This window comes from Pongo abelii, chromosome 21 (genome assembly GCF_028885655.2).
Source record: "Pongo abelii isolate AG06213 chromosome 21, NHGRI_mPonAbe1-v2.0_pri, whole genome shotgun sequence".
NCBI lineage: Eukaryota > Metazoa > Chordata > Mammalia > Primates > Hominidae > Pongo > Pongo abelii.
Window position 1 is genome coordinate 40,380,758 of NC_072006.2, and position 13,380 is coordinate 40,394,137.

The window sequence follows — 13,380 nt, forward strand, 5'->3', positions numbered from 1 at the left end:
GGCCAGCTGTGGGGATAGGAGATAGCCTGCAGACCAATTGTCTGTGAGCAAGGGTCATGCTAGGGTTTCAGTTACAGAGCATTCTCCCTCCTTTTCCTACAGCCCGTGAAAACGGAAACCATGACTGTCAGCAGTCTGGCCATTAGAAAGAAGATTGAGCCGGAGGCCGTACTGCAGACCAGAGTCTCCGCTATGGATAACACCCAGGTAACTTGTGCCTTCCAATGTACCCTAAGCATGGGTATTGGGCATTTGGTGGTAGGGTCCCCACTGCTGTGGCCAAACCCTTTGGCCAACTCTTTTAATCTCAGCTTCCCTGGAACCCATATGTTAATACTGATGCTCTTCTGTGCCTCAGTGTCTTCCCTGAGCCCTGGGGAGGGGCAACGGGTAAAGCAGGTTCCTGTCCTGGGCAGACCATACCTCTTAAAGCCTCCATTTAGCCATCCATAAAATGGGAATGACCCTGTCTACCCCTTCCTCCTGGGCATATTGGGAGGACTGTACTGACTAGTGGATTGGGACTAGTGGATTGGGATTCACATTGCTTGGAGGAGTTGGAGAGGTTTCTTGAGGTATCTCAGGGGCTGCTTGGGGAGAGAAGAGGGAGAGATCCCAATTCATCTTCAGTCAGAATAGCTCACCTTGGGTCATTTTTTATGCATTAGAGTTCCACATCAGATCAGTAAAATGAACAAGGTGAAAGAAGAAAACCAAAGATCATGTGTCTTGACAAGAAGCAGCATCCTGACCACCTGGAGAAAGCTGTCAGGCATAGGCACAGGCTCATGACTTCCAGTCCATTCCCTGCACTCCTTCTGTGCTTTTTAAACTTAGGAAGTTAAGATTGAGGATCTGATAGATGCCCTCCTGGTTTTTCCTGGCCAGAAGAGCTACAATGCTAGGAGCTTTTTTGCTCTGAGACTAACCTTTTTCTCAAGAACTGAAATAAGACCAGGCACAGTGGCTCACATCTGTAATCCCAGCACTTTGTGAGGCCAAGGCAGGCAGATCGCTTGAGCCTCAGAGTACAAGACCAGCCTGGGCAATATAGGGAGACCCCAGCTCTACAAAAAATACAAAAATTAGCTGGGCGTGGTAGCACATGCCTGTAGTCCCAGCTACTTGAGAGGCTGATGTATGAGGATCACTTAAACCCAGGAGGTCGAAGCTGCAGTGAACTATGAGCTATGATTCCACCACTGCATTCCAGGTTGGGTGGCAGGGAAAAAAAGAGAGAGAAAGAGAAAACTGAAATAAGACATAAACCAATACAACATGGGCAATTCTTTTGTTTCCAGATTTTTTTCTCCCACTTTTATAATGATGGTAGGAGTTTATGAGGCCGCCTACTACAGGTCAGGACTCTTGAGTTCTGATGAGCTGTGTGACCTTGGGCAAGCTGCTTTCCCCCCGACCTGTTTTGTTTTAGTAACACGTGTTTCTGTTGTGTTTTCACACAGAAAAGTATAAAGAAACTAAAATTGGCCCTAGATCCCACAGCCCAGTAACCCTTATTGACATAAAAACAAAACAACAAAAAAAGTTTATGGTTATACAATTCAAGCAGAACAAAATGGGATTTTTCTTATAATATCACCCAGAAAAAAATATAAGCCTATTCCAATACAGATACCTACATCTCTATATACTTAACAATGTTTACACAGAAGTGATCATTTTCTTACACCTTACCTTTCTTCTTAGTAATTATTTTGGAGATCACTCCTTGCTGGCATACATAGACCCACCTTACTCTTGATCATCTCAGTTAGGAGGCAAATCTTGATTTATTTCACTGTCTCCCAATGGCTTGCCCTGTGATTGTTTTTGTTTTGTGCAATTCATGATCAGCGCTGCCGTGAATTTCCTTGCTCGTACTTCTCGGTGAGCTTTTCAAAGGTTATATCCAAAGAGTCAGTTCCTAGAGATTGCTAGGTCAAAGATTACACACATTGCAATTTGGATAGAATTTGCCAGATAGTCTGAGATTATTTTTTATTTATCAAATACACTGGTTGAAATGTAATGAGGGCCTGTTGCACCTCTGTGATTTGGTCTGTGTGCAGCCCCCTGCCAGTGATGTTCACTCACACAGCCTGTCACTTTGTAACTGGGAGGCCGTGAGCCCAGGTGACAGATGCTGCAGGTGTACCCGGCTCTCCCCAGCTCTAACGACTCCTCCTCTGGTCAGCAGGTTGATGGGAGTGCCTCAGTGGGGAGGGAGTTCATAGCAACCACCCCCTCCATCACCACGGAGACCATATCGACCACCATGGTAAGTTGAACCCAGGAGGCTTCCCTCTCTGACCAGCCCCCTGACCCGCCAAACAGCCAGAGAACAAGCTAACATTGCCTGGCTGCTTCAGGAAGTTGTGAGCTGCCCTCGCTGCATCAGGCACGGGACATAAGTCAGCCATTTATTATCTGGGGCTTTAGTTGCCACAGGACATACAGTCAGGCCTCAGTTTTCCAAAGTGAGTAATGTGGGCGATGGAATCCCCACTGATAGTGTCAGTTATCTAGACCATCTCAGCCACGGCAAAGAGAGAGAGAGAATGGTCTTCTTTGGTTATTGGCACCCACGAATCTCATCTTGCATTGAGATTTCATTGGCTCATCTCACCTCCACTCTGAAGGTGAGGCTGGAGTCCTTCCTGTGGACCCATCCTGGTGGCTGCACATTGTCTCGTGCCTTAGACCACTTCCTTGCCTTGGTCAGTAGATGGCGTGCGGTGACCCTAAGTTGGAAACAGGATTTTTTGGGCCCTCCCTATTGAGGGACCTCATGGTTCTGCTACTTATTTGCTGTCTGACCCATGAAGGAAGGCCTTTGGCCTCAGGTGTCCTCATCTGTAAAATGGCAATAATCCCCATTCTGCAGTTCTTAAGAGACCCCGGCAACACTAGATCCCTTCATGATTAAACAGAACAGATAGCATTTGGCACACAGGTTGTGGTTCCAGGCAATGTGCTGAGACTACTGAGTAGATAATCTCAGTGGATGCTCACAGACACTGTGAAGTGGATGCTCTTCCCTCCACAACCTTTATAGATGAGGTAACTGAAGTTCAGAGAGGTAAAGCGACTTACCCAAGGTCACACAATCAATAAGTGGTAGTGCCAGGTTATCCCCAGGCGTTCTGACATCAGGAGCCCCACTTTCAACCCCAGCCACTCTGCTCTGCTCCCTTAATCCTGACCATTGTAAACATCGGCCACATGGGGCTGGGGCTGCGGTTGCAGCCGCTATTCGGGCTAGGGAAGGTAGCAGTGCTGGAGCCAGATCTATCTTGAGCCACTGAGAAGTTGTTTTCAAATACTTTTTCTTGCCAACCCCATGACATATACACAGGAAGGTAATTCCATCAATCTAGACTAGCCAGCAGGTAGGTTTTGAATACACAGAAATTTTAAAATCAGTAAGTCCAAACTAGTTACCAGCTTGCACACCTTTCCCTGGTCACTCAGTTTCTCCTCTCCCCTCAGTCCTTCACCACGTGTCACTGGGATGCTTGTAGGGCTAAATTTAAATCCGTTCGTATGGTGAGCAGGCACTTATACCATTCATTTACTCATCCATCCATCCATCTATTCATTCATTTGTTCCAAAAACATTTATTGGTCTCTACTATCTGCCTGGTATGGGGGATACAGTTGAAGAAACTATACTGCCTGCTGGAATTCATTCATTCAAATGACTGTCATGAGCACCTTTAATGTGCTGTGCCCCTGTATTTAGGTTCTGGGCATACAGTGGAGAACAAGGCCCAGCTGTCCCACTTCCTGGCTGGATGACCTTGGGCAAATCACGTGAACCTCTCCAAGCCTCAGTTTTCACTTCTGTAAAATGGGTGAGGGTAGAGGGCAGTAATAGCACGACCTCAAAGGGCTGATGTGAGGGGGAACCAAAGCAATCTGTGCAAAGCCCTGAGAACAGTGCCTGGCACATAATAAGTGGTCTGAAGATGTGAGCTGCAGTTACTTCTTTCCTGCCTTCATGGGACAGTGTAATAACGCTATCCTAGGGGCCACCAGGAGGACAGCTATGGGGTGACAGCTCTGCCAGAAAGAGCCAGGAAAGGCTTTCCCTAGGCAGGGACATTTGAGTGAGCTATGCTTGAAGGATAAAGTACGGTCCCAGGGGAAGGCATTCTAGACAGTGGGAAAAGCAAGTGCAAAGGGCAGAAGGGAAGGAGCGCAGCATTTGGGGAAGGACCAGTGGTCGAGAAAGCCAGATGTCAAGCACATGGAGGAGGAGTCGGGGGGGAAGGGCTGGAAAAGAAGGCTAGGCCAGAGCTTGATGGACCTCAAATGTCATATACCAAGTTCAAACTTCTGTCCTGCAGACAATGGGGAATCACTTAAATTTTTTACATTAGGGACATGATGTCATCAGATATGTGTTTCTGTGTTTTAGAAAGATTATTCTAGCAACCTCGGTGGAGGAGGGACTTGAGCAAAAAATTCTTCCCTCCTTCTCTCTCTCTCCTTCCTTCCACAAGTATTGATTGAACACCCATGATGTATACAGTTCTGTACCAGCCACTGTGAATCCAGCTTGAAGAAGGGAACATCCCTGAGCTCTGGGGCCCACATGCCACTGGGAGAGACAGAGAGAGAAGGCAGGGAACCAGCTTAGACACTGGTGCCCAGGCTGGGGTGGGGCTGGAGTGCAAGGAGGTGGATGCAGAGAAGGGGTCAGGGTTAAGGGATGCCTGGATGGGGGAAAGCACAGGATTTGGTCGTTGGTAGGATGTTCAGGGGACAAGAGGAAAGATGAGCTCGTGATACCGTTCATTAGCCAATGGTTCTCAAAATGTGGTTCCAGGAACCTGTTAGCAAGGCAGGTCCTTTGGGCTCCTCCTTAAACCTATTGACTCGGAAACTCTAGGGTGGGGTCCAGCAGTGTATGTTTTTCCAAGCCCTCCAGCTGATGCCTCTGAAGTTGGAGAACTGCTGATATAAACAGAGCGATGGGGGAAAGTGCTCTTTAGTGACAAGCGTGTGTTGGAAGTGGAAGAAGCAGTGAATTCCGTTCGAAATCAGATGAGTCTGAGGTGCCTGTGGAACATTTCCAGGGGAAAATGTCTAGGACACAACTGGTTTTAAAGGCCTGGGGTCCAAGAAAGATCTGGGCTACAGGTGAAGGGATAGGGGACTTTGACCTCCATGAGGCAGCAGAAGCTGTTGAGTAGCCGAGGTGGCCCAGAGAGCGGGTGGCAAGTGAGGACAGCCTGAATGTGGAGGAAGAGAGGGCTGAGTTTGCCTTGGTCAGGGAGAGGAACCACTCCTCCTGGAGGCAGGTGACGGGACTGGCCAAGGATACAGGAGAGGAAGGGAGGAGCAGAGGGTGCCTTGTTTTGAATGACTGATGTCCCTAGTGGTGGCCTCTGTTTTTAGTGTGAAGGTGGAGGTGAGGCTTTGCCCTGGCAAAGACAGAACAATGAGAGAATAAGAGGCTTTAAGGGAGAACTTCCCAGAATGATGCTAGGATTCAGAGGTGTTAGTGGCTGTTAAGGGGAAAGGAAGCATTGAGCCCGGAAGCTGCCCTTGGAAAGTCTGCTGCTGGGCCACATTCTGGAACTGCAGGTGCATCTGGGAACATGCCTTGTGGTGCAGTACCAAGGAACCAGGCTGCTGGCAACCTCAGCAGGATGCAGGTGTAGGAGCGGCAGGGGAAAGTCAGCAAATTTCTGTCCTCACCTGTCCCTTGGTAGACAGAAGTCCAGATCTAGTGCCATGCCCGGACCAGAATCAGAGGTAAGGCCACTGAGGACCTGCAGAATGGACACAGTTCTGGGCCCCTGGACAGACAAGGCTGAGCTCTGAGATGGTGCAGAAAGTAGGAGGTAGAAGCAGGCAGCTGGGCCCTGGCGCCACATCGGGGGCAGTAAGTCGGGACAATTCCAGGAAGATCTAGCAATTAGAATTTAAGGTAGGGCCAAGGGAGCTGTCTGAAGGGAAAGATTCCCAAGGGCAGAGTGGCGTGCAGAGTGTGTCGGACTTGGAGTCAGACAACATGGAGTTAAGTTCCAGCTCTACCACTAACTTGCTGGGAGACTGAACTCTTAAGTTTCTCTTGCCCTCCAGTTTCTCATCTGTAAATCAGGAATATTAAAAATAATGCCCAACTGGTGTTATGAGAATTAAATGAGATGAGGCATGTAACATCCTTAAAATGATGCCTCGCACATAGCAAGCACTCAGAAAGTCATTATTATTATTATATTCTAAATAGCCAGCTTACGCCCCTATATTTATCCTATGTATTTTGGTTTGCAAAACCTTTTCTACTCCATTAGCTTCATAGGTTCTCTGTGGGATTGGGGCAAGGGTCCTTTTTTACAGATGCATCTGTGAGGCCCATAGAGAGGAAGTGGCTCTGCCCCAAGTCACATGGCTCGAAGGTGGCAGGGCAGGACACGAGCCTGAATCTGGCAACTCCTCTGCTAGTGCTTCCGGAGAACAATGCCACGTCTCGATCACTACAGTGTTCCTAACGCCAGACAGTCTGTAAATGTTTGTTGAATGGGCGAGTGTGCAAATGTGCGAGTGAACGAGTGTGTTGCCTGAGTGAGCAAGGGATGAATGAGAGGAGGCGGAACTGAACGATGCCTTCAGTCCTTTGCTTCTACTGTTTCTACTCAACCTTGTGGTCGTGATAGCTACGTGGCCATGTGCTCCGCCCATCCTGGGGGCCCACCCGGCTGAGAGCTGGCCATCTGAGCACTATTGTTTCCCCAGGAGAACAGTCTCAAGTCCGGGAAGGGGGCAGCTGCCATGATCCCAGGCCCACAGACGGTGGCCACGGAAATCCGTTCTCTTTCTCCGGTAAGTGGGCAAGGCCAGCTCAGGCTAGGGGACTCCACACTGAGAATATGGGCATGGACCCATGTATGGCTGGCAGGAAGTGCAGCGTTGAGGCCAGAAGGCACCCTTCTAGGTGCAGAGCCAGGAAACTGGACCCTTTTTAGATGCCCACAGGGCTTCCTGGTGCCTGCTAGAATCTCATGAGTGGCCCTCTCCCCACTGCCCACACATGTAAGTGGGGCATTGGTGGCATGTGAGGGTGAAGCGGCCCCTCACCTTGGTGGTGCTGCTGATGGTTCTTTTGCATCTGCCCTCCCTACTAACCAGGAAGAGCAATGGACTAGGAGGCCAGAGGCTTGGATTCTGGACCTGCCTCTGTTGGTGCCTGCCCGGTGACCCTGAGTCTGTCACTATAGGGTCTCTTTCAGCTCTTGCATTCTTCAAGTCTGTGGTTCTCATTGTTTAGCTCCACAGAGAGCGTGCACCTGGCTATGACAGGATGGGGCATCAGGAGGGCTCTGTTTCCACCTTGGATCCTTTTGGTCATTCTTCCATGATGCCAGGATTCTTAAATTCTAGGGTATTGTTAGGATTCTGGGCCTCAGGAATCTTAGCGTCTAGGAATCTCAGATTCCAGAGTTTGAGAATTTGATGGGTCTAGTTTTCTGAAGATTCTAGTATTCTTGAATTCTTAATGGCTCAAAGCATCTTGGCTTCGAAACGTCACCTTCACAGGGCCCTTTACCCCATCCCGCCCCCACCCCTCCAGAGCCCAGTGTCCTCACCTGACACCCTGGGTGGGGGGTGGTTATATTCTGCAGATCATCGGGAAAGATGTCCTCACCAGCACCTACGGCGCCACTGCGGAAACCCTCTCAACCTCCACCACCACCCATGTCACCAAAGTGAGTAGCAGCAGGGCGCCCCATGCCCCCAGCCGAGCTGCAGGCGAGAAGGTCATGACTGTTGTTCTGCTTCGGCTTCGCCATCTGTAAAGTGGACAGAGAAAACCTGTAGTGTTTACCAGCTTCTGGAATACTGTGCGCTTTGTCCTGTGCCACATGTTGTTCTAGGCATGGGCCCTTCCCACACGGCGTTGACAGCCAGGCTAGGGGGAACAATACTCTCCTCTTTGAAGTAACTGTGAACCATGGCGTGTGCGCCTTGTAGATAGAAGGTGCTGGAGGAATCTAGACGGGGTGACATATGGGAGGCCCTGCAAGAGTCAGGAAGCATCTCCTGGAAGAAGTAGGGACTGAGTAGAGTCTTGGAAAGCCAGGCAGGACACCTGAGGGAGGAGAAGACAGATGCGGGTGTTCTAAGCAAAGCAGAAGAGGGAAACAGAAATTGTGTGTTTGCTTATTTGTTTGTTCGTTGAGCAGATGTTAGTGAGTGTCAACTTTGTGTTGGCCTCTGTGCCAGGGGCTGCTGGATGTAGCAGTAAGTGAGGCCTGTTTATGGGACATGAGAAGCACATGTAGGGGGTGTAACTAGGAAATTAGGTTGCACTGGGGGCAGGGAGGTGGAATATAGAGCAAATAACAAATACCAGGACACATTTGACTCTGGAGGATCTGGGCCTCAGGGAGATTGGAAAGCCATGAAGGCTTTTAGATTGGAGAGTAACCCAGTGAACATAGGTTTGAGGAGAGAATATCAGGTCCACCAGGATGTGTAGATAGGTGGGAGAAAGAAGAGGGAGAAGTATGGAGAGAGATGGATAATAAATAACTCAGGCCTGGTGGGGAGGGCCTGGACCAGGGTGTGAGTCAGAGCTCAGGCAGGAAGAGGTAGGGCGAAAGGAGGGAAGCCTTCCTGGGTGACCCAGCAATAAGGACAAGGGCTAGTTGGGAGGCAGGTGGGCTGATGCATCCACACCTATGTGGCCAGGAGGAAGGCAGGAGGGCACCTAGCCAGGGCTGGAGGCCTGGAGTAGCCAGGTTGATGAGCCATCAGAGGAGAACTCTGGTCAGTTGTACTGGGCCTTCCTGCACAGCCTGTCCTGGCCTCTGCCTGCGCCTCTACAGGATTCAGCACTTTCTCACGTACCCCACAAAGAACCCACTCTCAGCAAAAGCATTACTGAGCAATGTTGACTTCTCTGAAAGCTTTATGGGAGGTTTTACATCCCATGCCCACAGCAGACAGCTCAGGAAACTCTTCTTCCCAAAGTCCCTGCCAACTGGGAGCCCCTTCTTCTTTCTATCCACTCCTGACTCCAGCTGGGATTCCCCACAGACACCACCCTGCTTTAACATGCCAAATAATTAGGTCCTGCCTCAGTTATTACTTCTAAACTTGTCCAAACCCCTTGCCTTCAGAAAATAGCAGAGGTCATAAGTATCATCAATCTAATTTTCTCTTGTAGTATTGTTTGAAGTCGCTTAAGGCAGAACCTTGTCACCATTCACATTTCATTCATGTGTTCATTCAACAAATCTGCATTCAGCACTGCCCTGGTTAGACTGGGTGAGGGAGTGGGGGAGGAGGGGATATAGAGATGAACAAAATACAGACCCTGCCTTCAAGAGCTGGCAGCCTGGTGAGGTGAACAAGGCCACAGACACACATATGGTCGGCACTAGGCAGAGAGGTCCAGAACTGTGAGAGAGACAGACTCAGTGCTCAGGGAATACCAAGGCAGGAAGACAGAAGCATTGCCAACCAGGGTCTGAGAGGCAGCATTGGAGCTGGGCTTGGAAGTCCTAGATGGGGTGGTTTGGTAGTTTTGGGGAGTGGTGGCAAGCAGGCAAGATCTGCAGTTCGAAGTCCAAAACCAGAAAAGAAAAAAATCTGAGGAAGTCAGGAGAGAAGGTAACTGCTGGTTCTCAGTCCTGCCCTTGAGAGATGATTTGGGTAGGTCCCCTCTTGAGGCTGCTGCCCCAACAGGACCCAAGAGTGACCTCACCTCCCTCTCCCTCTGCAGACTGTGAAAGGAGGGTTTTCTGAGACGAGGATCGAGAAGCGAATCATCATTACTGGGGATGAAGATGTCGATCAAGACCAGGTATGGGGGTAGGGACCGTTCTTCCCAGTGCCACTGCCCTGTCCTCAATCCCTCCTATGTTGGGTTACCCATGGATGGCTACCCTCATGGGCAGAGAAGGTGTCCACTTCTTGCTGACCCTGTTCAGATGAGAAACCCCCAAGGAAGGAGCATTAGATGGGAGCCAGAAGGATCCAGAAGACCTGAGCTCTAGTCTCTCCCTTTAGTTGTTTGACTTTGCCCCTCCCTGGGCCTCAGTTTCTCCAGCTGTGCACTAGAGGCCTTGCTGTTCTTCACAGTCTCTCTCATCTTGGATATTTCATGGTTTCTTCCTTTGCTGTTCTTTACCACCAGGCCCTGGCTTTGGCCATCAAGGAGGCCAAACTGCAGCATCCTGATATGCTGGTAACCAAAGCTGTCGTATACAGAGAAACAGACCCATCCCCGGAGGAGAGGGACAAGAAGCCACAGGTAAGGCTCTTGAGGCCCAGAAACCATGAGAGAGAGGAGGGAGCAGTAGCAAGGTCCTCTGAGAGCCATTTCCATCTGAGAACCCAGTGACTTGACCCCTAGTGCAGCTTTGACCCTCCCCCCATCAGTCTTCCTGATTTGCTGCTCAAAGGAGAGAGGCACCTCCCTGAGATACAAGTTGATGGGGAGAGGAAGGAAGACTGGTTCCTTGGTTTCTTTAGGGTTTCAGGCTCCAGATCCAGAAAAATAAATGCAGAAGTGGTTAAAAATTTTTTTAAAGGGAGGGAAATGAAGAGAGGATTGACAGTGGATATTGAGGTGGGACAGATGGAGGTCCTCATTATCTCCTTGGACATTGCCTATAAACCGGAAGTCAGAAAAAGTCCTACTAGGCCCAGTGCCACATTCCTGGCCCTGAGTCTCTCTCTCTATCACAAGTCACCGAATGTTGTTAAGGGGACATGATGAGCAGAGCCCTTGATCCCTTTTGTCTTGCTTGATTGCAATTTTTTTTTTTTTTTGAGATGGAATCTTGCTCTGTCGCCCGGGCTGGAGTGCGGTGGTACAATCTTGACTCACTGCAACCTCCAGCTCCTGGGTTTAAGTGATTCTCCTGCCTCAGCCTCCTGAGCAGCTGGGCCTACAGGTGCACCACCTCACCTGGCTAATTTATATATATATATATATTTTTTTAAATTTAATTTTATTATTATTATTATTTTTTTGAGACGGAGTCTTGCTCTGTTGCCCAGGCTGGAGTGCAGTGGTGCAATCTTGGCTCACTGCAAGCTCCACCTCCCGGGTTCACGCCATTCTCCTGACTCAGCCTCCCGAGCAGCTGGGACCACAGGCACCCGCCACCGCGCCCGGCTAATTTTTTGTATTTTTAGTAGAGACGTGGCTTCACTGTGTTAGCCAGGATGGTCTCGATCTCCTGACCTCGTGATCTGCCCGCCTTGGCCTCCCAAAGTGCTGGGATTACAGGCATGAGCCACCGCACCCAGCCTAATTTTTCTATTTTTAGTAGAGATGGGGTTTCACCTTGTTGGCCAGGCTGGTATCAAACTCCTGTCCTCAAGTGATCCGCCTGCCTCAGCCTCCCGAAGTGCTGGGATTACAGGCGTGAGCCACCATGCCTGGCATGATTGCATCTTGACTTCTGAGACCTGCAGGTGCCAAAATCTTAGGGACTCTAATATTCTCCTGTTTCACTGTGGGCCGTCAATGCTTTGGTGAATAAGAGAAATAAGATGATGTTGGGGCAGATAGGGCTTTTAGCAACCTAAATTAGGGGAGGGATTCTTCTGGGCCCTCTGGAAATTTACCAGATCTTATCAGATCTTAAAACAAAATCCCATAGACATTGAGTTGGATAAAATAAGCCAAGCACAGAAAGTATAAACTGTATGATTCCATTTGTAGGGAGTCCAAAAGCAAGCAAAACTAATGGACAATGTTGAAAATCAGAATATTTCTGATTTTCTATCTGAGAAAAAAATTCTTCTGATTTTTCTGTTACTTCTGGGATGCAGTATTCACAAGGAAGAGGGAAGGGCCACAAAGGAACCTTCTAGGGTGCTGGAAATGTCACTGTTTTCAACTGGGTGGGTTACAAGGGTGTATATTTATAAAATTCTTCTCACACTTAGAGTTGTGCACTTCACACATTTCACGGGTTCTACCACAATGAAAAAAATCCATCTCAAAGACCCCACAAATATAATTGCTGGTCTCCTTTTTGCCCTTTTCCTTGAATGAACGAAACCAGTCTTTTCCAGAAAGATACAAGAATGTTTCTCTTCCTTTGATTACCAGACCTCTTAATGTCAGAAGAAAAAGCACTGAAACATTTTCCTGCTGCTCTGAAAGGCTGCTAACCTCTGGTCTAGACTAGGGCTGTTCAGCAGAACTTTCTGCAGTGACGGAAGTGTTCTTGCTGTGCTGTCTGGGATGGTAGTCACTAGCCACACGTGGCTATTGAGGACTTGAAATTGGCTAGTCTAAAAAGAAATGTGCTTTAAGGGTGAAATACGTGCAGGATTTTGAAAATTTAATATGAAAAAAAGAATGTAAATGATCTCAATAATTTTTACATTGGTTACATATTTAAATGATAAGGGATACATCAGGTTAGGTAAAATGTACTATTAAAATTAATTTCATCTGGCCAGGCACAGTGGCTCATGCCTGTAATCTCAGCACTTTAGGAGGCCAGAGCAAGTGGATCACCTGAGGTCAGGAGTTTGAGATCAGCCTGACCAACGTGGTGAAACCCTGTCTCTACTAAAATACAAAATTAGGAGTGGGGGTTGGTGGGTGCCTATAGTCCCAGCTACTAGGGAGGCTGAGGCAGGAGATTTGCCTGAACCCGGGAGGCAGAGGTTGCAGTGAGCTGAGATGGCACTATTGCACTTCAGCCTGGGCAACAGAGCGAGACTCCGTCTCAAAAGTAAAATAAAATAAAATTAATTTCACCTGTTTCTTTTTAAACCATTTTAATGTAAACCAAAATTGAGAAATTTAATTGTGAAATTAAAATTTTCTCTTTATCTAGAAATTTTTAGAAAAATAGAAGTATATAGAAAATTTAGGAAGTGTTATCTAGAAAATCTATTATCTCGGAAAAAAATTTTTTTTTTTTTTGAGATGGAGTCTCACTCTGTCACCCAGGCTGGAGTACAATGGCACGATCTTGGCTCACCCCAGCCTCCACCTCCCGGATTCAAGTGATTCTCGTGCCTCAGCCTCCCAAGTAGCTGAGACTACAGGCGTGTGCTACCACACCCAACTAATTTTTGTATTTTTAGTAGAGACGGGGTTTCACCATGTTTGCCAGGCTGGCCTCAAACTCCTGATCTCAAGTGATGTGCCCAACTCGGCCTCCCAAAGTGCTAGGATTACAGGTGTGAGCCACTGCACCCGGACCTATCTAGGAAAATTTTAAATTCCATGTGTAGTTCACATTCTATTTCTATTGGACAGCACTGGTCTAGAAGTGTAGGTTGGCCATGGGTGGAGCCTACCTCCCAGCCTTCCTTAGACCTTCATACAAGTGATTGTCATTCCTATCCCCTCAGTTTTTCAATCGTTCTTCCTTTATTCCTCCCAAA

At 48.4% G+C, this 13,380-nt stretch overlaps 1 protein-coding gene across 50 annotated transcripts in view; it reads left to right on the forward strand.

Annotated features, from left to right (window-relative positions):
• EPB41L1 (erythrocyte membrane protein band 4.1 like 1) overlaps window positions 1-13,380 on the forward strand; it is a 137,241-nt gene that overhangs the window by 118,814 nt on the left and 5,047 nt on the right. For 12 of the 50 annotated variants that reach the window (NM_001133828.2, XM_054541530.2, XM_063720461.1 and 9 more), the window contains 6 exon segments: window positions 103-207; window positions 2,195-2,278; window positions 6,748-6,834; window positions 7,635-7,718; window positions 9,740-9,820; window positions 10,154-10,270. In NM_001133828.2, coding sequence (NP_001127300.2) covers window positions 103-207; window positions 2,195-2,278; window positions 6,748-6,834; window positions 7,635-7,718; window positions 9,740-9,820; window positions 10,154-10,270 — 558 coding nt within the window. 50 annotated transcript variants of the gene reach the window in all.